The sequence below is a fragment of the Heteronotia binoei genome, chromosome 4 (genome assembly GCF_032191835.1).
Source record: "Heteronotia binoei isolate CCM8104 ecotype False Entrance Well chromosome 4, APGP_CSIRO_Hbin_v1, whole genome shotgun sequence".
NCBI classification, from domain to species: domain Eukaryota; kingdom Metazoa; phylum Chordata; class Lepidosauria; order Squamata; family Gekkonidae; genus Heteronotia; species Heteronotia binoei.
The window spans coordinates 12,910,986-12,938,018 of NC_083226.1; the positions used below are offsets into that span (position 1 = coordinate 12,910,986).

The 27,033-nt window shown below is 49.3% G+C and overlaps 1 protein-coding gene across 1 annotated transcript in view; it reads right to left on the reverse strand.

The window, feature by feature from the left end:
- Positions 1-27,033, reverse strand: part of FSTL1 (follistatin like 1) — a 50,068-nt gene that overhangs the window by 21,806 nt on the left and 1,229 nt on the right. Inside the window, exons 2-6 of the mRNA XM_060236303.1 lie at positions 10,353-10,457; positions 8,548-8,677; positions 7,429-7,461; positions 3,203-3,333; positions 1,058-1,176 (exon numbers count right to left, since the gene is read on the reverse strand). Of these exons, the coding sequence (XP_060092286.1) occupies positions 1,058-1,176; positions 3,203-3,333; positions 7,429-7,461; positions 8,548-8,677; positions 10,353-10,457 (518 nt within the window). The remainder of the gene's footprint in view (positions 1-1,057; positions 1,177-3,202; positions 3,334-7,428; positions 7,462-8,547; positions 8,678-10,352; positions 10,458-27,033) is intronic.

A 27,033-nucleotide genomic window follows, 5' to 3' on the forward strand; every position in this document is an offset into this window, starting at 1 on the left:
TTACTGGCCTTGAAGGTGGGAACTGCTGCGGAAATTATTGTGCTCTGGGGCCGGCCTTCCCGAGCCAAGGCAAAAATGTGTGAGCTGGAGGCTAAAAATCTGTGAGCTAGCTCAGCTTAGAGGGAACACTGGAGGTGACACAGAGGTATAAAAAGAATAAAATTCAGTGTAAATAAATGATGATGATGATATTGGATTTATATCCCGCCCTCCACTCCAAAGAGTCTCAGAGCGGCTCACAATCTCCTTTACCTTTCTCCCCCACAACAGACACCCTGTGAGGTGGATGGGGCTGGAGAGGGCTCTCACAGCAGCTGCCCTTTCAAGGACAACTTCTGCCAGAGCTATGGCTGACCCAAGGCCATTCCAGCAGGTGCAAGTGGAGGAGTGGGGAATCAAACCCGGTTCTCCCAGATAAGAGTCCACACACTTAACCACTACACCAAACTGGCACCAAAACAAGTTACCCTATTTTTTGCTCCATAAGACTCACCTGACCATAAGACGTACCCCGTTTTTGCCCACTGGCGCGTGATCTCCGGCTTTTTTTTTTTTAACGTCAGGCTATAGTGTTATAGCGCTATAGCGACGTCTCACAACAGCAACACCATAGGGATGCATTGGTGGTGCTGTTGTGAGACGTCACTATAGCACTATAAAGCTATAGCCCGACGTTCCCCCCCCAAAAAAGCCGGAGATTGTGCCCCGGCAGGCGAAAACGGCTGGCACTGGTGGAAGCGAGATAACGTGCACTCTTTTTTGCAGTATTCGCTCCATAAGGCGCACACACTTCCCCCCCACTTTTTTTTGGGGGGGGGAAGTGTGTCTTATGGAGCGTATTTTCAGTTACAAGGCATTTACGTTTTCTGATCACTAAGGAACAAAATCTAGCCACAGAATAAGACACAGAGCTCTGAGAACCTTCTAGATGGAAAACATGCAAATTTCCTTCTAGCTGCTTTTATTTTAAAAAGCAAAAAAAAAACAACCCCGCACATACATCATGTAACGAGAGTTCTTTGTGGTACCTGACCTTTCTTCTCATGCCTCCACCTACCTGAGCAGCCTGTTGGTCTCTTGGTCCACGTAGGCGGAGAGGTTGACAGCCGTCTCATTTTGTTCCACAAACTTCAGGAGCTCACTGGAGTCTAAGCTGGAGTCCCCATCATCAAAATTCTGGAAAGACCCAAAGCAGGATGCAGAAAGAGGGCGACCGTCTTCCTCTTCACAACAATGCGAGAAGCTACCTTATACTCAGGGCTTTTTTTGTGTGTGAAAAAGGGCCAACAGGATCCCCTTTATGTCTTCCCCAGTGCACCCACCGCAGTGGGCATGCTGGCGAAGGTGGAAGCCTTCTGAATTGTCCGCCTTCCCCAGGGTGCCAGCCGGAGCCCTCACCAGCCCAGGTGGAGCGCCACTCCTGCGCACTCCTGCCCCCCAAAAGCCCTGCTTGTACTGAATCCAGACCCACAGTCCGTTAAGGTCCGCAGGGTCTACTCAGCAGCCCCGTGGCGCAGAGTGGTAAAGCTGCAGCACTGCAGTCCGAGCTCTCTCACTGGGGCCAAGAATCCCAGCTGCAAATACAAGTTGATGGGGTGTGAACTGGCAGAGACTGACCAAGAGAGAGATCTTGGGGTCGTGGTAGAGAACTCACTGCAAATGTCAAGACAGTGTGCGATTGCAATAAAAAAGGCCAACGCCATGCTGGGAATTATTAGGAAGGGAATTGAAAACAAATCAGCCAGTATCATAATGACCCTGTATAAATCGATGGTGAGGTCTCATTTGGAGTACTCTGCGCAATTCTGGTCACCGCATCTCAAAAAGGATATTATAGCATTGGAAAAAGTGCAGAAAAGGGCAACTAGAATGATTAAAGGTTTGGAACACCTTCCCTATGAAGAAAGGTTAAAATGCTTGGGGTTCTTTAGCTTGGAGAAACGTCGACTGCGGGGTGACATGATAGAGGTTTACAAGATTATGCATGGGATGGAGAAAGTAGAGAAAGAAGTAATTTTCTCCCTTTCTAACAATACAAGAACTCGTGGGCGTTCAATGAAATTGCTGAGCAGTCAGGTTAAAACGGATAAAAGGAAGTACTTTTTCACCCAAAGGGCGATTAACATGTGGAATTCACTGCCACAGGAGGTGGCGGCGGCTACAAGCATAGCCAGTTTTAAGAGGGGATTGGATAAAAATATGGAGCAGAGGTTCATCAGTGGCTGTTAGCCACAGTATATATATATATATGTGTGTGTGTGTGTATATATATATATATATATAAACACACACACATATATTGGCCACTGTGTGACACAAAGTGTTGGACTGGATGGGCCATTGGCCTGTTCCAACATGGCTTCTCTTATGTTCTTATGTTCTCTGCTCACGACCTGAGTTCGATCCCGGCGGAAGCTGAGCCCAGGTAGCCAGCTCGAGGTTGACTCAGCATTCCATCCATCCTTCTCAAGTCGGTCAAATGAGGACCTAGCTTGCTGGGGGGAAAGTGTAGAGCAGGGGTGGCCAACGGTAGCTCTCCAGATTTTTTTTTTGCCTACAGCTCCCATCAGCCCCAGCCATTGGCCATGCTGGCTGAGGCTGATGGGAGTTGTAGGCAAAAATCATCTGGAGAGCTACCGTTGGCCACCCCCGGTGTAGAGGACTGGGGAAGGCAAGGGCAAACCACCCCGTAAAAAGCCTGCCGTGAAAACGTCGTGACGTGATGTCACCCCACGGCCTGATAAGAGCTCTCTGGGGGCCTGATCTGCCCCTCAGACCACACATTTCACACCCCGAGATACAGGGTTTGTTGTAAAAGTTCAACAAGCTGATCAGCCTCTGTTAGGGATGCCAGACTGGGAAATTCCTGGAAATTTGGGGTTGCAGCCTGGGGAGGGAGGGGGTTTGAAGAGGAGAGGGACCTTGGAGAGTTCTAATGCCATAAAGTCCATCCTCTCAAGCATTCCTTTTCTCCAGGGGAACTGATCTCTGTCAATTAGAGTTCTGGGAGATCTCCAGGCCCCACCTGAAGGTGGATAACCTACTATCTGTAAATGTGGGAGGGCAGGATTGGGGGCCTGAAGATAAAGGTCCGGACGATTCAAAAGCTGCACACCTGAAGAATTCTGGCTGGGCAGACCTAACATCAGCATCCCTAGCGGAATACAAGCTTCCCGCCGCCTCCTCTGTCGGTCACCCCTACCTTGAAGTATTTGTCCAGGATCTCTGTGTAGTTGCTGCCTTTAGAAAACCAGCCGTCGGGAATGATCTCCGCTTCGAGCCACTGAATGAGGTGACGCCGGAGCTCGTCCCGGTCAGCCCGGTAGCAGACCACTGTTGAGCAAGGACCAAAAACGGGAGAGTCAGGCCAGGAACAGAGGAGAGACACGAGCAGTCGAAAGAGAAGGGCGAAAGGACAAGCGGTGCTGCTTCTCCTTTGAGTGGAAATGAGTACCGCCCCCCCCCAGGGCTTTTTTTTTGTAGCAGGAACTCCTTTGCTTATTAGGCCACATCCCCCTGATGTAGCCAATCCCTCAAGAGCTTACAGGAGGGCCCTGTAAGAAGAGCCTTGTAAGCTCTTGAAGGATTGGTTACATAAGAGGTGGGTGGCCTTAATATGCAAAGGAGCCCCTGCTAGAATTCTATCTCTGGACCCTGCACTAAGAGCCCTGTAAGCTCTTGGAGGATTGGCTACGTCAGGGGTGTGTGGCCTAATATGCAAAGGAGCCCCTGCTAGAATTCTATCCCTGGACCCTGTACTAAGAGCCCTGTAAGCTCTTGGAGGATTGGCTCCAGCAGGGGTGTGTGGCCTAATATGCAAAGGAGCCCCTGCTAGAATTCTATCCCTGGACCCTGTACTAAGAGCCCTGTAAGCTCTTGGAGGATTGGCTCCAGCAGGGGTGTGTGGCCTAATATGCAAAGGAGCCCCTGCTAGAATTCTATCCCTGGACCCTGTACTAAGAGCCCTGTAAGCTCTTGGAGGATTGGCTCCAGCAGGGGTGTGTGGCCTAATATGCAAAGGAGCCCCTGCTAGAATTCTATCTCTGGACCCTGCACTAAGAGCCCTGTAAGCTCTTGGAGGATTGGCTACGTCAGGGGTGTGTGGCCTAATATGCAAAGGAGCCCCTGCTAGGAATTCTATCCCTGGACCCTGTACTAAGAGCCCTGTAAGCTCTTGGAGGATTGGCTCCAGCAGGGGTGTGTGGCCTAATATGCAAAGGAGCCCCTGCTAGAATTCTATCCCTGGACCCTGTACTAAGAGCCCTGTAAGCTCTTGGAGGATTGGCTCCAGCAGGGGTGTGTGGCCTAATATGCAAAGGAGCCCCTGCTAGAATTCTAGGACCCTGCACTAAGAGCCCTGTAAGCTCTTGGAGGATTGGCTCCATCAGGGGGATGTGGCCTAATATGCAAAGGAGCCCCCTGCTAGAATTCTATCTCTGGACCCTGCACTAAGAGCCCTGTAAGCTCTTGGAGGATTGGCTACATAAGAGGGGTGTGGCCTAATATGCAAAGCAGCCCCTGCTAGAATTCTATCTCTGGACCCTGCACTAAGAGCCCTGTAAGCTCTTGGAGGATTGGCTCTAGCAGGGGTGTGTGGCCTAATATGCAAAGGAGCCCCTGCTAGAATTCTATCTCTGGGCCCTGTACTAAGAGCCCTGTAAGCTCTTGGAGGATTGGCTCCATCAGGGGTGTGTGGCCTAATGTGCAAAGGAGCGCCTGCTTTTAAAAAAGCCCTGCTGCCCTTTGTCCCGGATGCTGAAGGCAATCTTGTGGTTTGACACAGCGTCACTTTCCAAAGGCAGAATAACAACACAGTGAAGACTCTTCTGGAGTCCTTCCTGTTTTGTAAACGAAAAAGCTGAGTAAGCAACCCAGAAGGAGTGTAGGATTGATGTGTCCAGGATGTGGGCAAGCAGCTCCGGAACGCTTTCTGTTCTTCACTGACTCTTGTTCGTTCTGTCATCCATCTTCAGATTCTTCCATTATCCACCGAGCCTCCAATCTGAGTCAGCAACAGCCGCTAAGAGACTGAGCTATGCATCAGAGAAACCTCCTCGGTGCAAATTTCTCCTCTGCCATCAACCCTACGTGCCCTCTCCAGTTTCAGCTGCAACACACACACACAGCCAGCACATTCACTTTAAAAGCACTATTTATGGTGGCTGGACCTTGATAGTCTATGCAACACTTCTTCCAGAAAGCGTTGATGTTTTTCCCCAGTGTATTTGATTCACGAGTACACTGAGGTTCTTAAGAAATCAAATCATCTTCCTGAGATCGCATGGCATTTCAAGTCAGCAAGTACTGCCGATTTCCAAACAGGCAGGGTTTGGCTACTTGATTATAAAGAACTGGAATTTACAATGAAATTCGCTAAGGCTGCAATCGCACACTAAATAATGCACTTTCGATCCACATTCAATGCACTTTCCAACTGGATTTTGCCAGTTCAGACAGTAAAATCCAGTTGGAAAGTACATTGAAAGTGGATTGAAAGTGCATTATTTAGTGTGTGTGATTGCACCAGTTATCTTTGACCTCCTTGATCCTGGCGGAAGCTGGGTTCAGATAGCTGGCTCAGGGTCGACTCAGCCTTCCATCCTTCTGAGGTTGGTAAAACGAGTACCTGGCTTGCTGAAGGCAATGGCAAACCACCCCATAAAAAGTCTGCCAAGATAACTTTACGATGTGATAACTTTACTGACCCTTGGGTCAGTAACGACTCGGTGCTTGCACAGGGGGCTACCTTTACCTTACACTCAGCTTCCTCTGCCTCTTTGGTAGTTTGCCAAAGAAGGGAGCTGATCGTTTGCCTCTGCTGCACTCTGGCGCCACCACTGTGGTGGCCAGAGGATGGTACTGCAGCTGTCGGCACAAGAATATGATGAGATTGTAAGTCAATAAGAGAAATGCATCTTTATTATATGGCGAAGTTTGAATGTCACAACCACGGCTTTTTCCCTGGGGGGATGTGGTGGGACAGAGTTCTTGAAACTCTTCCTGGAAACAAAATTCCCCCCCCAAAAGGTTTAAAAGTCCATGAAGGGCGCTGGAGGAGCATGACATCAAAAATCTTAAAATTAATTTTCAAAAATAATATTAAAATACAAAATTTAAAATAAGATTTAAACAAGGGGGATGCCTGTTAGTGGTTGTGGGCAAGCAGCAAAGCAGCCAGACAGCGCAGGGCATCTGTTGCTTTTGGCAACATCGTTAGCAGGGGGGGAATTCTAGCAGGAGCTCCTTTGCACATTAGGCCACACACCCCCTGATGTAGCCAATCCTCCGAGAGCTTACAAGGCTCCTTTTTTTGTAAGCTCTTGGAGGATTGGCTACATCAGGGGTGTATGGCCTAATATACAAAGGAGCTCCTGCTAGAATTCCATTCCTGATTTTAAAGTGTTTAGAACAAATGCTGGACTAGGGTTGCCAATCCCCAGGTGGGGGCAGGGGATCCCCCGGTTTGAAGACCCTCCCCCCGCTTCAGGGTCGTCAGAAAGAGGGGGGAGGGGAGGGAAATGTCTGCTGGGAACTCTATTATTCCCTATGGAGATTTATTCCCATAGAAAATCATGGAGAATTGATCTGCGGGTATTTGGGGCTCTGGGGGGGCTTTTTTTGGGGGTAGAGGCTCCAAATTTTCAGTATAGCATCTAGTGCCTCTCCCCAAAATATCCACCAAGTTTCAAAATGATTGGACCATGGGGTCCTATTCTATGAGCCCCAAAAGAAGGTGCCCCTATCCTTCATTATTTCCTATGGAAGGAAGGCATTGAAAAGATGTGCCGTCCCTTTAAATGTGACGGCCAGAACTCCCTTTGGAGTTCAATTATGCTTGTCACACCCTTGCTCTTGGCTCCACCCCAATGTCTCCTGGCTCCACCCCCAAAGTCCCCAGATATTTCTTGAATTGGACTTGGCAACCCTATGCTGGACCTCGCTGAACAGTCTTTAATCCAACAAAGTATGTTAAAACATGGTTGCTTCAAGCATTAGGCACCAAAACAAGGCCAAAAAAAAAAAAAAAAGAACTGAAGAAGTTGGTGACATGTCTACAGTTTGGAAACTGCTTTAAAGCAGAAGGAAGTCCGTAGCACTTGAAAACAGGGCTTTTTTTTTGTAGCAGGAACTCCTGTGCATATTAGGCTACACCTCCCGGATGTAGCCAATCCTCCAAGGGCTTACAGGGCTCCTCTTACAAGGCCTACTGTAAGCTCTTGAAGGATTGGCTGCATGGGGGGGGCGTAGCCTAATATGCGAAGGAGCTCCCGCAACAACAACAAAAAGCCCTGCATGAAAATAATATTGTTTCAAAGAACCCCGTGTGTTTCTCCTTCATTTCCCTCTTGAGAGTTCCACGGCACCTCTTCTTCCAGAAGGGAAAAAAAAAAAGCCCTTTATGAAGTACAAGTAGAAAAGTGTGCTTACCTGGACTGGCGGCAGAATTGTCAGATTTCTTCTCTATTAAAAGAAAGAAATGAGAACATCTTAGCAAAGGGCTCTTCCTGTAAACGTCGTGATTTCAGTGAGGTTCCTTCCGGATTACCTCTAGATTGTCCTATCTTGAGAGGCAGGAACATGCCTCCAACACCTACGCATGAAAGAGGAAGCGGCCTGGTAATGAGTCAAACTATCTGTCCAACAAATTCAGAGTCATCTACTCAGGCTGGCAGCAGCTCTTCCAGGGGCTCAGGTCTTTCCCATCACCTACTACCTGGTCCTTTCACCTGGAGATGCTGAGGATTGAACCTGGGACCTTCTGCACGCCAAACAGATACTCTACCGTTGAACCACAGCTTCTCCTCTAGCAAAAGTCCTATGAGGAAAGGTTGAAGGAGCTGGGCATGTTCAGCCCGGTGAGGAGGCGGCTGAGAGGTGATACGATCACCATCTTCAAGTACTTGAAGGGCTGTCATCTAGAGGATGGGGTGGAATTGTTTTCTGTGGCCCCAGAAGGTAGGACCAGAAGCAATGGGTTGAAATTAAATCAAAAGAGTTTCCAGCTCAACATTAGGAACAACTTCCTGACCGTTAGAGCAATTCCTCAGTGGAACAGGCTTCCACGGGAGGTGGGGAGCTCTCCTTCCTTGGAGGTTTTTTAACAGAGGCTAGATGGCCATCTGACAGTAACGAAGATCCTATGGATTTAGGGGGAGGTGTTTGTGATTTCCTGCATTGTGCAGGGGGTTGGACTAGATGACCCTGGAGGGGGTTGAACTAGATGACCCTGGAGGTCCCTTCCAACTCTATGATCCCATGATTCTAAAAGTCACTGTTGCTCATAGCATCTCCTATAGCAGAAAAGGTTGGCTCTGCTTCTGTTGCCATGGCGATAAAATACTTGACGTCCAGCCTCGTCACCTCTGCTGAACGTGTCCTTTTCGCGGCGTGTCCGAGGAGCCGCGCTGTTTCATAGCAACCTTTGACGCAAATAAGCACTACGTTGCATCGCACGCCCTCGTGAAACCGAACTGGAGCTGCACCATCGTTTCACTCAGTGTCCCCAAAGAGTTCGTCTAAGATGTCCCCTCTTGGCACCCGGCTTACCTTTGCAGTGGCCATCATAGTCCACCTGGATTTTGGAGCCAGTGAGGCAGGCGTCGCGATGCAGCTCACAGTGGTTCAGGTACGTCTTCCCGTTGCTACCGCACACGGGCCTTTTGTGGGGTTTGCATTTCTTAAAAAGACAAAAAAAACACCCAGATTTTATTTACACATTTGCTAGTCTGTCCTAGAGCTCACGGAGGCTTACATCAAAATAAAATACAATCAGATGAAATTAATCTCACATTAAAATAATTTCTCCAAACAGACACAATTGCAGCCTACATCCAAGGCGACAATTCATTCATTATCTGTGAACCCCCCGGGGTAGAGGGGATATGGAGAGGAAAAAAGGGGGGGGGGGGAGAAGCTAAAACGACTAAACTAAGCTTATCGTACTTGGGTCACATTGTGAGACAATCAGAGTTACTGGAAAAGACGATAATGTTAGGCAAAGCGGAAGGCAGCGGGAAACAAGGGAGACCCGACAAGAGACGGATGGACTCCATCAAGGTCGCCTGAGCAAGGCTCTTAACTGCAGCTTTAACACTCTAACAAAGGACGTTTTGGAGTTCATTCATTCACTGAGTTGCCGTAAGTCAGAAGTGATTTGATGGCACTTTTAACACACACACACACACACAAATAGCTAGGAAAAGACAGACATTTCAATGTCCCCACTAAGCTGCAGAGTCTTGTGAACAAAAATTCTACTTTGTGAGCTGCTGGCATTAAAGCCGTGAACTCTCGCATCTATCAGTGTGCTCTGGGGCCAGCCTTCCTGAGCGAAGACACCAATGGGTGAGCTGGAGGCTAAAACTCGGAGAGCTGGCTCACGCTACCTCAGCGTAGAGGGAACACTGGCTGCGACGCTACTGTCGCTTTTGAAACCATCGCTGTTAAAACAGTAAGACAACTGCGAGAGTAGGGTTGCCGAGTCCAATTCAAGAAATATCTGGGGACTTTGGGGGTGGAGCCAAGAGGCTTTGGGGGTGGAGCCAGGAGACATTGGGGTGGAGCCTGGAGCAAGGGTGTGGCAATCATAATTGAACTCTAAAGGAAGTTCTTGCCGTCACATTTAAAGGGACCGCACACCTTTTAAAATGCCTTCCTTCCATGGGAAATAATGAAGGATAGGGGCACTTTCTTTGGGGGGCTCATAGAATTGAACCCCCTGGTCCAATCTTTTTGAAACTTGGGGGGGGGGTACCTTTGGGGAGAGGCACTGGATGCTATACTGAAAATTTGGTGCCTCTACCTCAAAACACAACCTTCCCAGAGCCCCAGATACCCGCGGATCAATTCTCCATTATTTCCTATGGGAATAAGTCTACGTAGGGAATAATAGGAGTTCCTGGCAGACATTTCCCTCCCCTTCCCCCGGTTTCTGATGACCCTGAAGCGGGGGGAGGGCCTCCAAACCGGGGGATCCCCTGCCCCCACCTGGGGATTGGCAACCCTATGCGAGAACCCCCTCCCCCAAAGAATCAAACGAAGAACCAGTGCAAGTATTTTCAGATATATCTATCTTGACTCTCCCCCTGAAAAAGAAACCTTAAAATTCAATAAATACATGAAATGAGAGGAGCGATGTCAAAAAACAGCATCCATTCGGTGTCTTTGAGAAGAGCAAAGAAATAATATCGAGCAAAGGAGGCCGGGCGGAAAAGACTGACGAAAGCAGAGGGAATGGACGGGACACTCCCTGCTGAAGCTCCAGGGTCTGGGAGCCCCCCCCCTTTGTTCCACGTCAGACCTTGACTCTGCAGTCCCAGCAGTCCAATGCCCAAGTTCAGTCCAAGCCTTACCTCAATGCACAGACAGGTGGGCTCGCCTTTCTCTGTCACGGCGCACTCTCGGCCAGCTCCGCAGAAAACGTTGGCGCAGATTTTGGATTTGCTTTTCAGCTCCTCCTGCGTGGCAAAGAGGACACATAGCTGACACAGTGCTCTTCTTCTTCTTCAAGAAAAGCCACAGAGGTGGCTTCCAGCCAGCCAGTTTAAGCCGACATACGGATGGCCCCCTCCAGACAGATGAAAAAATCAAGGTCAGACATGCGAATCTGCTTCCTGTCCCTCTCCTGCATTTACCCCATCCTCTGGTGTCTCTAGAAGAGCCCGGCGGCGCAGTGTTAAAGCTGCAGTACTGCAGTCTTAAGCTCTGCTCACGACCTGAGTTCGATCCCCGGCGGAAGCTGGGTTTTCAGGTAGCCGGCTCGAGGTTGACTCAGCCTTCCATCCTTCTGAAGTCGGTCAAATGAGTCCCCAGCTTGGTGGGGGGAAAGTGTAGAAAATTGGGGAAGGCAATGGCAAACCACCCCGTAAAAAGTCTACCGTGAAAACGTTGCGAAAGCAACGTAACCCAAAGTCGGAAACGACTGGTGCTTGCACAGGGGACCTTTCCTTTCCTTTTCCCCTGGTGTCTCTAAGGTGGCACAAAATGCAACCACTTCAAAAGCGGTAGTAAATTTTCCTCCACATTCCTCCCACCTTTCCAAGTGTCTGAACGTGGGCGCACGCAAGCAAGGTGGATTGGTGGTGTGAACCTGCCAGGCTTCCCCAAGACACTTCTGGCTTTTTTTTTTTTTTAGAAAAAATACCTGCCTGAGTGCATGAGCACTGTTAGGAAAAACCAGACACCCAAACCGAGCTACGGGAATGGTGCACAACTTTCCAACCATGCCAAAGCGATCCTCCCCCCCCCCCCCACATGGGATACGAGCAACTTAGGTGGGAGCATTTGGATGGGATTCTGCCGCTCCATTTCAGGGCAGCACAGTTGTGGGTGCCTCCAGTGCACGCTAAGCTGCCTGTCTGTATCCAGCCCAGGGCTTTTTTTGTAGCAGGAACTCCTTTGCATATTAGGCCACGCTCCCCTGATGTAGCCAGTCCTCCTGGAGCTTACAGTAGGCCCTGTACGAAGAGCCCCGTAAGCTCTCGAAGGATGGGCTACATCAGAGGGGTGTGGCCTAATATGCAAAGGAGCTCCTACAAAAAAAGCCCGGATCCAGCCGTTGGGCCGTCAGGTTCCCTGTGGTTTCAAAGAAACATTTAACCCCTGGATGATTTTAGCACCCTCAGATGGCATCCATTTTCTGTTTCTTTTCCCCAGCGTGCCAAGAGACAGCCAGATACTAGCTGTATCCTGTGCCCACTGAAGGTAGCAAAGCATTCTGCATAAGAAGGTGAAGAATTGGGTTGCCAACGCTGGACTGAAAAATTCCTAGAGATTTGGAAGTAGAGGCTGCGGAGGGGAAGGACGTCAGTTGGACATAATGCCTTCGATTCCACCTTCCAAAGCGGCCATTTTTCTCCAGCTCTCTGTAGTCTGAACCCTGACTGTTATTTCACGAGATCTCCAGCCCCTACCCGGAGGTTGGCAACCCTGTGAAAAGGTCTGTGATCATGGCTGAAAAGATACAGCCCTTTTCTTGTGTTTTTTTTTTTAAAGCATTCAGCAAGAGGGACCCTCCTGGAGAACTTGCACACATTTCTTATTTTTGGTTAGTCTTAATAAAAGGTATGGACATACGGTAAGCGTTTGTTTTGGGGTTTTGCTACGGATTAACATGGCTACTGTACCACCTTTTTTTAAAAAAAAGGTTCCTGATACGAAATCAAAGTGGCTTGCAATTCAAATATTCAACTGCAGGTGGCACTGGTTCCCATCTTGCTATCTGCCAGCACAGCCCAGCTGGCTGAAACGCCTTTTTCCCTCTTGCCAGAAAGCCACCCTGAGGACATAAACTCAAGGTAGGCTGAGTCACCATAAGAGTCGCTGAGATGATTTTTCCACGGCCCCCTGTTCTTTGTCTCCCTCTTGCATTTGACAGAATTCCCTTTCTGCCTCCATCAGTGCCAAAATGGGGGGAGGGGAGAGGGACAAGACACTTTTGACAAGACACGCCTGCCTCAACGTGAGCTAACATGGCCCAACGGTACCTCCAAAAATCTCACCTATTCTGATCCAAAGTCAGAAGCACTCTTCAGAAAGTCAGCATTTCCGACAAGCATCAACTCTCTCTCGTCCGGACAGAGCTTCAATCCCCCCTCATCTCACACCCCCCCTGACATTTTTTGAGCATGTGGGCACCTTTGGAATTCTGGCAAAGGGTGGTGGGCACAATCACAAAATGGCCGCTGCGGGAGGCGGGGCCAGCCACAAAATGGCTGCTGCAGGAGTCGGAGCCACACCCACAGGGGAAACCAAATGCAGGGAGCAGGGCTTTTTGTAGCAGGAACTCTTTTGCACATTAGGCCACACACCCCTGATGTAGCCAATCCTCCTGGAGCTTACAGTGGGCCCTGTACTATGAGCCGTGTAAGCCCTTGCCGGATTGGCTACATCGGAGAGGTGTGCCCTAATATGCAAAGGAGTTCCTGCTACAAAAAAGGCCTTGGCAGGGGGGGAAGGGGTAATTTAAATTATGCACTCGGGGGAAAAGACCAAGAGAGAACACAAAAGCAACAGTGGTGGCAGCTGCTGCTAAAACAAAGTTTTGTAGCCAATCAGAAGGCCTACTGGGCAAGGATGCTACTTGGTTCCACCCAGTGCCAGCCCTCGGGCACGTGGCACCCCAGGCAGGCTCCCTGCTCGCCGCCCAACCTGGTGCTGCTTCTAAAGAAACGATGTGGGCCCCAAGAAAGGTGTCACTGAGTGCCATGTTGGGGACCCCACCCGTAGCCATGTGATCACAGCACCCGGGGAAGGAAGTAAAGTTAATAGGCTATATAGCTGAGCGTCTTCAGCATACGGATGACACCCAGTCCCCAAATGACAATCTCGCTCACTGATCACTTGATATAGCTGTAAAGACTCAAACAGATTTCCCACTCACCCTGCTCTCATGTTTGGGGTAGTGGTTAAGTGCACAGACTCTTATCGGGGAGAACCGGGTTTGATTCCCCACTCCTCCATTCGCAGCTGCTGGAATGGCCTTGGGTCAGCCATAGCTCTGGCAGAGGTTGTCCTTGAAAGGGCAGCTGCTGTGAGAGCCCTCTCAGCCCCACCCACCTCACAGGGTGTCTGTTGTGGGGGAGGAAGGGAAAGGAGATTGTGAGCCGCTCTGAGACCCTGTCCTTAAAAGGGCAGCTGCTGTGAGAGCCCTCTCCAGCCCCACCCACCTCACAGGGTGTCTGTTGTGGGGGAGGAAGGGAAAGGAGATTGTGAGCCGCTCTGAGACTCTGTCCTTGGAAGGGCAGCTGCTGTGAGAGCCCTCTCAGCCCCACCCACCTCACAGGGTGTCTGTTGTGGGGGAGGAAGGGAAAGGAGATTGTAGGCCATTCTGAGACTCTGTCCTTGAAAGGGCAGCTGCTGTGAGAGTCCTCTCGGCCCCACCCACCTCACAGGGTATGACACTAAATGTGCTGGGTCCAGATTATGAAAAGCAGGAAAGTTATGCAGGGAATCTGAGGACAATCCCAGGAGAGCGAGGGAAAGTGTATAAGACTAACACCTGGGTACAAATGCTGAAACTACGCTAGATTCCTGTGGTTTGGCCACTAAGTGTAAATGAAGCCACAGAAAGCTGCCATGTCAGAGGAAAGATCACGTCTTCTCACTGATAACACTAGTTTGGCGATGTCCCCATAAACTTGGACCGGGCGTTACAAGCCGTGGCTGACTGGCTCAGGCTGAGTGGGCTGAAGTTGAATCCGGCGAAGACTGAGGTCCTTTGCGTGGGCCGCGGCGGGCCAGGAGGGGAGATCACCCTACCGGCTTTTGACGGTGCGCCACTGATACCAGAGCGCAGGGTCAAGAGCTTGGGAGTGCTACTGGAATCCTCCTTATCAATGGAGGCCCAGATAGCTGCCACTGCTATATCCGCCTTTTTCCACCTTAGGAGGGCGAGGCAGTTGGCTCCCTTCTTGGAGCGCAGCGACCTAGCAACAGTGATCCAAGCAACGGTCACCTCGAGACTAGACTACTGTAATGCCCTCTACATGGGGCTGCCCATATACCGAACACGGAAGCTTCAGGTAGTGCAGAACGCGGCGGCCAGGCTGTTGGTGGGACTACCTTGGTGGGAACATGTACAGCCTGGGCTGCGGGACCTGCACTGGCTGCCGGTTGCGTACCGTGTTCGCTATAAGGTGCTGGTTATTACCTTTAAAGCCCTATATGGCCGAGGACCTGCCTACCTTAGGGACCGCCTTTCCCCATATGTTCCCCAGAGAGCACTGAGATCTAGTTCTCAAAACCTTTTAAAAGTCCCTGGGCCAAGAGAGGCTAGATTGAAAACAACGAGGGAGCAAGCCTTTTCAGCAATGGCCCCCCGATGGTGGAAGCAACTTCCAGAGGTGGTGCGAGCCCTGCGGGACCTGAATCAGTTCCGCAGGGCTTGCAAAACCATCCTCTTTCAGCTTGCTTTTAAGATAGAACCCGGCTAAATCGACTTGTAGCCACCTAGCCATCTTATATACAACTATGAACTGTAGCACCTTAACTATTAATTTTAATTTATAACAGCTGTTTTACCTATTTTAACTAATTTATAACGGTAACCTAATTGTATTTTAATCTGCTTTTGTCTTGATTGTATTTTATTGAAATCATGGTTGTCCCATGTCTGTGAGCCGCCCTGAGCCTGCCTTCGGAGGGGGAGGGCGGGATACAAAAATAAATTTACTTTACTTACTTTACTTTACTTACTAGTTTGTATGTGCAAGGAAACGTCTTTGTGGAGAGGAGTATTCAGGCCACTGAATAATCCATCTGACATCTGAAGTTACAGGGCCAGGTACAAGTTCACTGCCTCAGTGAGAACCAAGCAAAACAAAAGCATTCTAGCCTTGCTTTCTCTGGGTCATGCTCATTTTAGTTCTGGAAGCTATTATTTTTGTGTCTGTGGTAGGTCGTTCGATCACGCTGAAGTGGTACAGCCGAAACACAAAAAAACACCAAGGGAAACGGAGAAAAGATGATCTCTGGTCTCTAAGCCATGTTTCCATGTCACATTACCATGGTGACAGAAAATGTAAGGCTGCAAACATGGAGTTTCAAGACAGAGTTAGCGGAATTCATGGCTCCCCCCCCCCCCCCGGTTTTAGGAGGAGAGACTGAGGTGGTGGCTGAGTCCCAAGGCAGGAAGGCCAAGTCTGTGAGTTACGTCTCCATAGGTTAATGCAAACATTCGAATGCTGCGGGTCTTCCTTTCTTCTCCGGCCCACGCTTGGCCCAGACTAGAGACAGGATGGCAGGAACACCAGCCGACTTCCACAACAGTCTGAGCGAAAGGAAAAGAGGGCTGAAGAAAGTGGGGGGGGGGTGGAGTGAACTCTGAGAGTGTTTGCGCAAGTGGTCCAACTTGAACAAAGTTTCCCTTGCATGACACCGTTTTTTCCCCCCACCCTGTTGCACTGCTGAAAACCAGCCAAACGCTCCACCCGCCTTACATATTCTTGGCTCTCTCGCAGACTTAACAAACAGCTGCAAAAGGCACGGCGGGGGCCGAGGGGGGGGGGAGAAAGAGGGAAATGAACATGCCCGTCCAATTGGATCTCAAATCTCCAGGAGACTGGCCAGTAAGCGCATACCAGAGAGAGTTACAATAAGGCTGCGGTGGGCGAAACCATCATTTGAATACCAGCAAAAAGCCTCCCTTAGGACTTGTCTGTGGAGCTGCCAGAGCAGAAAACATTGTTCTCCGTTTCTGTCAGTGGACTGGAATGCCCGGAGAGAGAAAAGGGAGCAAAAGCGGCCCACGAGGCAAACAATAGCAATGTTCTTTCTTGCCTCGGCCGCTTTTGAAACGTTTCTGTCAGCCATTAAAGTATTTCACAAATGACAAATGCAGGCCTGGGAACTTGTAACAGCGTAGCTGAGTTTCCTTTCCCCTCAGTGCTGTTACTTGAGGGCTCTGAAAGGGGGATAGACAGGTTTGTGGTCCATCAATGGGGACTGGCCATAGTATACAAAGGGAACTTCCACATCCAGAGGCAATAAATATATAAATAGGAGCAATAGGAGGCCCCATCAGGGAAAGGCCTCGTCTTCTATGCTGTTTGTCTGGCCTTCCAGGACAACTGGTTAGCCATTGTGTGAGGCAGGATGCTGGATTAGGTGGACCACTGGTCTGACCCAGCAGGGTTCTTCTGGTGTTCTTATGAAGGCCTCGGCCTCTCTGCCCTGTTGTTGGCCACTGTAGAAGACAGGAGGCTGGACTAGATGGACCCCTGGCCTGACCCAGCAGGGCTCTCCTTATGTTCTAACACACTAAAGAAATATTTTTAAATAATCTAAAATTGCTCTAAATACAATCCTTTCTGTGTCTATTGTTCCCTCTTACATTCACGCAAAGGAACTGAAACAGGATCAGCCTTTACTGAGGATCTGCATTTTCAATGCCGGGACTACATAATAACCCATCTTGCACAATTTTGTAGATTGGCCATTTATTTGTATAAAGGCCCACATAAATGCTCTGGATCAGCATATTCTTGAAGTTCTCAGACGTGTCAGATTTGCATGAGACTTCACAAAAGAAGTGTGTGTGTATGTGTGTGTGTGTGTGTGTGTGGAAAACACAGGCCTGTGAGGAACTGTCTTAGATCATTTTACAAAAATGTGGCTTCACCCTCCCTCCTCAGTTCTAAGTTCCATTTTGTTTCCTCAGAAACTGCCCCAAAAGCCATCCTAATGTCAACTGGCTATGCTGCAGAGAAACAAAAAGTTGGACTATTTATTTTATAAACTTCATTTATTGTCTGCCTTCCATGCTGAGGCACATTAAAAAAAATTCAATCAGATAGCAGAAGACATCCCATATGCAACGCTATAAGCCAGGGGTGGCCAAACTTGCTCAATGTAAGAGCCATGTGGAATGAAGTCAGATGTATGAGAGGAAGGGAGGAAGGAAGGAAAATAGATGGGGGGAGGGAGAAACAAAAACTTCAACATTAAATGCATTCTCCAAGCCTCTGGCAGGCTTGGCGAAGTGATTTAATGTGACAAATGCCATCTCCAAGCCAGCTGACAGGGCAGTGGGGGTTTTGAGAGCTACACAATATGTGTGAAAGAGCCACATGTGGCTCTCAAGCCACAGTTTGGCCACCCCCGCTAAAGGCCTAGGACTCCAGAATCAGAAGACAATACAGTCAAAGCAATAAACTTTAATTGATTGCAAATCTGGTGGTGGTGGTGGGGGGGGGGAAAGCGTCATCAAATTCCCGGCCAATTTACAGTGACCTTGAAGAGTTTCCAAGGCAACAGATATTTGGAGGTAGTTCATTGATCGCCTCTGCATAGCAACCTGGAGTTCCTTGGTGGCCTCGCATCTAAATAGTAAGCAGGGCTGACCCTGCTTGGCCTATGAGATCTGAAAAAGTCCAGGTAGCCGGGGCCATCCAGGTCAGGGCCATGCTATTCTCTTATAAAAGCGCCCTCCCAGACCATTTTGCAATCCCAAACCTTCTGTGCATGCCGCAGAATGAGAGAAGCGTGTCCTCCTCGGGCAGGCCGTTCCGCAAAGAGAGAGCCACCACAAAGGACGCCCGTGAATGGGCAGTTGGTTCCCACTGGGGAGAAAAGTGGGGTATACGTTTATTCGGGGCTTTTTTTGTAGAAAAAGCCCGGCGGGAACTCATTTGCAGCCCAGCAGGAACTCATCTGCGTATCAGGCCACACCCCCTGACATCACCATTGCTTCACATGGGGCTTTTTTGTAGAAAGAGCCCCGCAAGGCCTCGTTTGCATATTAGGCCACACCCCCTGATGTCCAGCCAGCCGGAACTGCGTTCCTGCGTTTTCCTGCTAAAAAAAAAAAGCCCTGCGTTTATTTCTTTACCTCAGGGATGGATTTTTCAACTAAAGAAAGATGGAACTTTGCTTACGAGAACTGTTCACCCTCTAACTACTGTTTAATATAGCCCAATCTGGCCCAGTACTGACACTTTTACCTCGTATATAACCTAAAATTAATTTCCAGCTGCGTTCACATGAAGACTACCGTATTCCACGTGGCAAGTTATTGTCTAGTTCCAACCTGCCCTTTCCGGGGGAGACAGCTGAGAGAAGGGAAGCAGAGGAACACCGTGTTTTTCTAGATGACCCACAAGATTGCCAAATTCCCGCTGGGGGTGGGACACCCCCCAGTTTTGGGGGCCCCAACCTGCCAAAGGAATCCCCGCCCCCAAGGACCCCAATTGCTGTGCAGTCTTCAGGCTAGAGGCGCCTGCAACCCTAGGCTGCGCCATGATCGTCCGCCCCGCCCCTCGTCACTGTCCCCCCACCCCCCTTTGCCAAGGCCTCCTGAGCCTCGGGAGACCCCAGCAGGGTCCGAAAGCCCCGTTTGCAGGGAGGGCTCCTCAAGATGAGCCCTCTATGCAAATGCGCCCCCCTCAACGCCCCCTTCCCGGAGCGGGAAGGCCGAGTGGGGACAGATCGCCCCGTTTGCATTGAACACAATTCCGGCTGACGGCATCAGAGGATCTCATAGGCCAAGCGGGGTCAACCCTGCTTACTATTTAGATGGGAGGCCATCAAGGAAGCCCAGGGTTGCTACTGCGGCTCTCATAGGCTGCATGGAGGAGGAGGAGAAGAAGAAGACCGCAGATTTATACTTCGCCCTTCTCTCAGAATCTCAGAGCGGCCGACAATCTCCTTTATCTCCTTCCCCCACAACAGACACCCTGTGAGGTAGGTGGGGCTAGAGAGGACTCTCACAGCAGCTGCCCTTTCAAGGACAGAGTCTCAGAATGGCCTACAATCTCCTTTACTTTCCTCCCCCACAACAGACACCCTGTGAGGTGGGTGGGGCTGGAGAGGGCTCTCACAGCAGCTGCCCTTTCAAGGACAGAGTCTCAGAACGGCCTACAATCTCCTTTCCCTTCCTCCCCCACAACAGACACCCTGTGAGGTGGGTGGGGCTGAGAGGGCTCTGCCAGCAGCTGCCCTTTCAAGGACAGAGTCTCAGAGTGGCCTACAATCTCCTTTATCTCCTTCCCCCACAACAGACACCCTGTGAGGTGGGTGGGGCTGGAGAGGGCTCTCACAGCAGCTGCCCTTTCAAGGACAACTCCTGCGAGAGCTCTGGCTGACCCAAGGCCACCCCAGCAGGTGCAAGTAGAGGAGTGGGGAATCAAGGGCTGGATTCTCCAATGTCGTAAGGCTGCTTTACTGTCAGTATTAGAGCATGCATTTATTTTTCTAAGGTGCATGCCCTATACTGTTCTAACAGCTTGGTTTTAAGTTGCAATCTGAGTGAGAAAGATGGGCTATAAATGAAGTAAATCAATAAACGGTGCTTCTCCCTCTGCCTTACTGAGAACCAGTCGGTCCCAACTAAGACTGGCGAGACCCCTGATTAACTGCTGGCTTCTCAAAAGGAGAACGGTCCTTCCCCCCCCCCCCCCCTTCTCTGTCCTCACATCACCCTGGATGGCCCAGGCTAGCTCAATCTCATCCGATCTTGGAAGCTAACCAGAATCACAAAAACTTAAAACATGCTTAAAATGTTAGCAACCTTTGGTCTTAAAGGTGCTTTCTTTGTATTTCTCCCATGGGAACCAGGGAACTGGGCAAAGGAAGCTCTGGCTCTTCCCTTCCTTCCCCAGGAGACCGGGGGGAGCCTCAGTCAATAGAAGGAAGAGAGGCTTGGCTCAGTAGCTCTGCTGTGCGATTGAGAGAGCCTGGAAAAACACGCTCTGCCTCTTCCCCTTCCTACCCAAGGGAGGAGCCTCAGCCAATGGAGAAAACAGAGGTTTTGCTCTGTAGCTCCTGTGCACTTGAGCAAGCCTTGCAAAGCAAACTATGATGCAAAAGGAAGCGAGATATACGGAGAAGAAACAGATGACAGCCAGTTGCTCAGGGGCCTGATAGGAGCCCTCCAGGGGCCTAATTCGACCCCCGAACCACATGTTTGACACCCCTGCTCTAAGCTGTGGCGTCGTGTGAGCCGAAATTCTATTTTGTGAGCTACTGCATAGATTAGTTTGCTCTGGGGCCATTTACGTGTGAGCTGGAGGCTAAAAAACTCTGTGCTGGCTCACACTAACTCAGCATAGAGGGAACACTGGAGACCACCAAGGAAGTCCAGGGTCACTACACACAAGCAGGCAACGGCAAACCACCTCTAAACATCTCTCGCCTTGAAAACCTGATGGGGCCACCTTAGGAAAACTGCGACTTGAAAAGCGCTTTTTGAACACCATCCTTGCATCCATTCTCTAGTGCAGCTTGAAGGCTGTTTTTCACTCCGATCCAATTAAGTTTGCAACATATTATGTATCCTGTCTTTATATTCTACCCACAATGTGCTTCTGAGCATGTCTGGAAGCATCTTTTTCCTCCCCAGGCACCCCTTTCATCATTTGTACAAACGTCCTTAGCAAGTAACCAACCAGGGCCAAAGTTGCTTAGTTTGATGAAAAGGTCGGGGAACTCAATAGCTGTCCAACCATTTTTGTGGTCTTTTGCTTGATCCTAACATCAGCAACAAAAGATTCTTATGTGACGGTTGCTTTTGAGGGCTGATTAAACACCACAGGGCTACAGCAGGTGGCTTTGGAACACGAGACAGGCAGACAGACAAAACTTGGCCCTGTAAGCCTGTCTGCAGCTTGACTACTTCGTGGAAGTGATGCGATTGTAAAAAACGAAGTCTAGTTAACAGGAGTCCGGCAACTTTGGCAGAGGAAATTCCACACAGTCTGGTTACAGATCCCGTTCTTACACACAGGAAGCAATTTGCTATCAAAGCTGGGTGTCCCCCTATCCAGTATTCGGCTGTATCAGTAACATGATTGTGAAGCCGAGTCATATAGGAGGGGTTTAAGAGGCCCGACGTAGTGATGGAAACGTACAAGTCACGTGTTCCCGCCTCCCCCAGCACCACACTGCTAAATCCCACTCCGAGGTTACCTCATCTGCTTGAGGACGCTTTCTCTCCGCTTACACCCCGAAGAGATTTTTCACATAGCAACTTAGACCAACTGGTCTAAGAGGTGAAAATGTTCTGGACAAAGATTCTTACAGAAATTTATCGCACTACAGAAATGATGGGAGAAATGAATGAAAAACAACTCAATTTTAGAGAGACAAAGCAGGAGTCAAGTTTCACCTTTTAAGACCAACCAAGTTTTATTCAGAATGTAAGCTTTCGTACGCATGCACACTTCTTCAGACGAGGGGAGAGGGTACAGTGGGCTGAAATACATGTAGTTGTTGGGTTAAGAGTGTAAACTGATACCAAGTTAGGATGAAATGGCAAAACAGTGTAATAAATTGGAAGACCATTTGGTCTGGATAACTTTGTATCAGTTTACACTCTTAACCCACCAACTACATGTATTTCAGCCCACTGTACCCTCTCCCCTCGTCTGAAGAAGTGTGCATGGACACGAAAGCTTACATTCTGAATAAAACTTGGTTGGTCTTAAAGATGCCACTTGACTCCTACTTTGTTCTACTGCTTCAGAGCAACATGGCTGCCCACCTAGATCTATCTAGACAGAGAGACAGAGACAGACAGAGAGAGAGAGAGAGAGAAGAGCATTTCTGTGTTGCAAATTCCCTTAGCTAGTAGCCTGTGGGGACTGTTTGAGCACACCAGATTGCTGCATTAATCTAAAACAATAAAACAATCAAGTCATCATAAAGACTAACTGCTTTATTGAGGAACAAGCTTTTCCAGACTACACCCCACATCACAGACGCAAGAAGGTCTGAGAATACTCTGTATACATTCAATGCAGTGGCTAAAAAGGCAAATGCAATTTTGGGCTGTCTCAACAGAAGTATAATGTCCAGATCACGTGACGTGATGGCATCGCTTTACTCTGCTCTGGTAAGACCTCACCTGGAGTATTGTGTTCAGTTTTGGGCACCGCATTTTAAGCAGGATATAGAGAAGCTGGAACGGGTCCAGAGGAGGGTGACGAAGATGGTGAGGGGTTTGGAGACCAAGTCCTATGAGGAAAGGTTGAAGGAGTCGGGGATGTTTAGCCTGGAGAGGAGGCTGCTGAGAGGTGATAGGATCACCATCTTCAAGTACTTGAAGGGCTGTCAAATAGAGGATGGTGTGGAATTGTTTTCTGTGGCCCCGGAAGGTAGGACCAGAACCAATGGGTTGAAATTAAATCAAAAGAGTTTCCGGCTCAACATTAGGAAGAACTTCCTGACCGTTAGAGTGATTTCTCAGTGGAACAGGCTTCCTTGGGAGATAGTGGGCTCTCCTTCCTTGGAGGTTTTTCAACAGAGGCTAGATGGCCATCTGACAGCAATGAAGATCCTGTGAATTTAGGGGGAGGTGCTTGTGAGTTTCCTGCATCGTGCAGGGGGTTCAGCTAGATGACCCTAGAGGTCCCTTCCAACTCTATGATTCTATGTTGGTGGTGCTAGTCCACGGAAGCTGATGTCACAATCTATCATTATAAATCTGTTATGTTGCCCAGGGTTCTTTTTTTTTTAATGCAGCAAAAGGCTATGCCTATGAAATCTGTATGGATCTGTACATGTGACAAAGGACAGCTCAAACAGGGAATTTTAAAGAACACACGTAAGCATCCCAGGAGCGTCCATTAACAGAGAAGTCTCTGCTTCCAGTTATGCCTCCTGGGTGGGGACAAGGTCACTCCTTTGTCCCGTTGTGCCGCTCTATCCTAGTGAAGAAATTTACACAAATGTAGCAACACCCTTGCATTGACAGAAGACCACTGGCACAACTACACTTTTCCATGAGGAGTGCAAGCATCCCAAAAGGCAAGAAGTGGGCAGACCTGGAGGCCACATGGTAAACGAGGAGCAGAGTTGAGGAGGAACATCAGGTTTGCTTATTCCTGCCCTGTTCAGTAAGCTATGCAAAGCAATAAGAACATCTGAAGGGCCAGCGGTCCATCTAGTCCAGCATCCTGTCTCACACAGTGGCCAGCCAGTTCCTCTAGATGGCCAACGAAGAGGCTTAGAGGTCTTCGTAAGAAGATAAGAAGAGCCCTGCTGGATCAGGCCAGTGGCCATCAAATCCAGCATCCTGTTTCACACACTGGCCAACCAATTCCTCTGGATGACCAACAACGGGGCATAGAAGCCGAGGTTTTCATAAGAACATCAGAAGAGCCCTGATGGATCAGACCAGTGGTCCATCTAGTCCAGCATCCTGTCCCACAGTGGCCAACTAGTTCCTCTGGAAGGCCAACATCTGAGCAAAGAGGTTGAGGCCTTCCTAAAGACATCAGAAGAGCCCTGCTGGATCAGACCAGTGGTCCATCAAGTCCAGCATCCTGCCTCACACAGGGGTCAACCACTTTGTCTGGAGGGCCGACAACAGAGCATAGAGGCCGAGGCCATCCCTGATGCTGCCTCCTGGCTCCAGAGGTTTACCACTTCTGAATGTTGGTGCTAGTCCCTTCCGCCACTGTGTCTGGCAGCCACAGCAGACTTATCCTCCCTGAACCGATCTAATCCCCTTTTCAAAGCCGCGATTCCTGCGGCCACCATGACATCCTCTGGCAGTGAATTCCACATCTGAACCGCTCTCTGTGCAAAACCACCGAAATCAAAGGACCACCTCCCTCTGTACCCCCACAACCATGGCAGAGGATGGTGTTTTGATGACACTAGTTGTGTAAATGTGAACTGCAGTCTTGGGCAGCTTTTCACAAAACAGCCATCTTGGTTCATTCTTTTAAGAGCGGGTGAGCAGGGGGTTTTGAACTACAGAACCGAATGGAGGCAAAAGGGTTAAACCTCCCGCCCTTTCTCTGCACAGCAGGGAGGCAGACTGAGGCTGCACGAGCCTGCTGTTTGCATTTGAGGGATATCTGTGCCCCAGTGCTGCAGGTAACCATAACACAGGAGGGTGGGGTGCTCAGCCGTATCGCACAGCAAAGGAGCACAGATCCCCAGTCTATTGAGATACACAGCATGGAGTGCCCCGCCCTGGATAAGAAGATAAGATATTGGATTTATATCCCGCCCTCCACTCCGAAGAGTCTCAGAGCGGCTCACAATCTCCTTTCCCTTCCTCCCCCACAACAGACACCCTGTGAGGTGGGTGGGGCTGGAGAGGGCTCTCACGGCAGCTGCCCTTTCAAGGACAACCTCTGCCAGAGCTATGGCTGACCCAAGGCCATTCCAGCAGGTGCAAGTGGAGGAGTGAGGAATCAAACCCGGTTCTCCCAGATAAGAGTCCGCACACTTCACCACTACACCAAACTGGCTCTTAACTGGCTCAAACTGGCTCCAAACTTAACCACTACACCAAACTGGCTCTTAACTGGCTCCAAACTTAACCACTACACCAAACTGGATAGCCCAGGTAAGCTCCAGCTCATCAGATCTCAGAAGTTAAGCAGAGTAACGGGAAAGGATTTGGATGGGAGACCTCCTTGGAATACCAGAAACCGAGACGAAAGGGGTAGGCTTTATTCAAACGTCAAAAAAGTTCTCATGCAAAATGGCTGACCTTGAAAAAAAAGCCTGCTCGATCTCAAATGCATTAAAAAAGTCACTATTTCTGCGCATCACAAACGTACCTAATCTCTCATTTCTGTCAGTTTACACACCGTCAAAAACGGAGAAATAGTCCAGGATTCTCATTAACTCTGGTTTCGTGCAACTTATTTGTGTATTCATAACGTTATGAGGTTTCAAAGTTCCCACCGGATTTATTCAATGAAGTAAGGACAAGTTACGAATGTGAAGTCAGTCAAATAAATTTCGCTCCCGTGGAATGTCTTCTGGAGGAGGATAAAAAAACTGCCACCCCTTTGCCCAACCAAACACAGAAGAGGCACTCTGAGCTACAGTGAAGAAGTTGGTTAATTGGGGAGAGAAATCCCAACACAGAGCAAAGGGAAGATGAAGTAAAGGAAATGGAATCTGGAGGAGGGGGAGGAATGCTGCATTTATTTTTAAAAGGGAAGGGAAGGTTGGTTGAGGTTTCTTTTTGTACAGGGTTGCTAACTGCATTCTGGAAACGGTAGGGGAAAATAAAAACATTCTACCATCATCCCAGCAGGGGGTTTATATAATTCCATGATTTCTTCCATTTCAAAAAAACTAGGCAACCCTCGAACTGGAGCGGGGGGGGGGGAACCCTGCAGTGTAAAAGAAGACTTAAAATGCAAACTCACACACGCTCCAAAAGACACAGAAATTGAGAGGTCAGACTGATCCTCGACTGCAAAGCGGTGTGTGCACATTATACAGTCTGGCATTTCATGTTCTTATAAAACTCCATCTCTCTCTCTCTCTCTCTCTTAGTTGCAGTTTTTTTGCAGGCCAGAGGAACGATGCTAACTGTGAAGTCCGAGCTGTATGCTTACTAAAACATCTGGTTAATTTTGGAATGAATGACATCCCAAGCTGTTCGATGGGAGTATTCCTTTAGCGCTATATCAACTCTGAAAACAATCTAGACGGGCGAGGGCAAGCATCATTGTGGGGAGCCTGTGTTCCACACAAAAAACACAACGTCTGTTCCTCTCCTGAATTATGAAAGTCCCATTAAGGGGGGGGAGGGTCAGCCTTAATTTGCAGCCCTGACCTGCTAGCGCCAGCAAAGCCAATCCCATTAGATCCTCAATCCTTAGCGGAGTCAGCCCCGGACTGCATTTAGAGAGGCGACCCATAGCAAGTCTACTGGAAGGCAAGCAATGGCGGAACTACTTTTAGGCCTCTAGCCTTCGAAACTCTTTGGGGTTGCTATGAATTGGCTGCATTGTGAGCGTACTTTCCACCACCTAGCTTTACAATTTTCCCAGGTTTTTAGGCACGCGTGAACGTATAAGTGCTTGGACTCTGCTTTGGAACTGAAAGGTGTTTTGCCTCCCCTCCCCCACCCCACAAAATTTGGAGCAGCAGAAACAGGAGAGGCTGAAACCAACTGTTAGCAGGAATGCTCCCTCTAAGCCAAGGGTGTCAAACATACAGCCTGGGGGCCGAATCAGGCCCCCGGAGGGCTCCTATCAGGTCGCCGAACAACTGGCTGTCGTGCGCTTCCTTCTCCCTCTCTTTTGCTTCCTTCTGCACCACAGCTTGCTTTGCCAGGCTTGCTCAATCGCATGGGAGCTACAGCGCTAAACCTCTTATTTTCTCCACTGGCTGAGGCTCTTCCCTTGAGGAGAAAGGGAGGAAGGCAGAGCTTCTCAATCGCACAGCAGAGCTACTGAGCCAAGCCTCTCTTCTTTCTATTGGCTGAGGCTCCTCCCCCCCCCCAGCCCCTCCACGGGAGAAATATAAAGAAAGCACCTTTAAGACCAATGAGTAGTAACATTTTAATCATGTTTTAAGTTTTTAAAATATATATATATAACTGTGTTTGTGTCCTCTATAAAGTTTATGTTTCTGCTACCTAATCTTAAATAGGCACACACGTGACCTGGCCCAACATGGCCCGGCCCATCAAAGTCTCATTTATGTCAGATCCAACCCTTGTAACAAATGAGTTCGACACCCCTGCTCTATACTGCGGAGTCTTGTGAGCAAAAATTCTACTTTGTGAGCTGCTGGCATGAAAGTTGTGAGCTCCTGCACAAATGAGCTTGCTTCTGG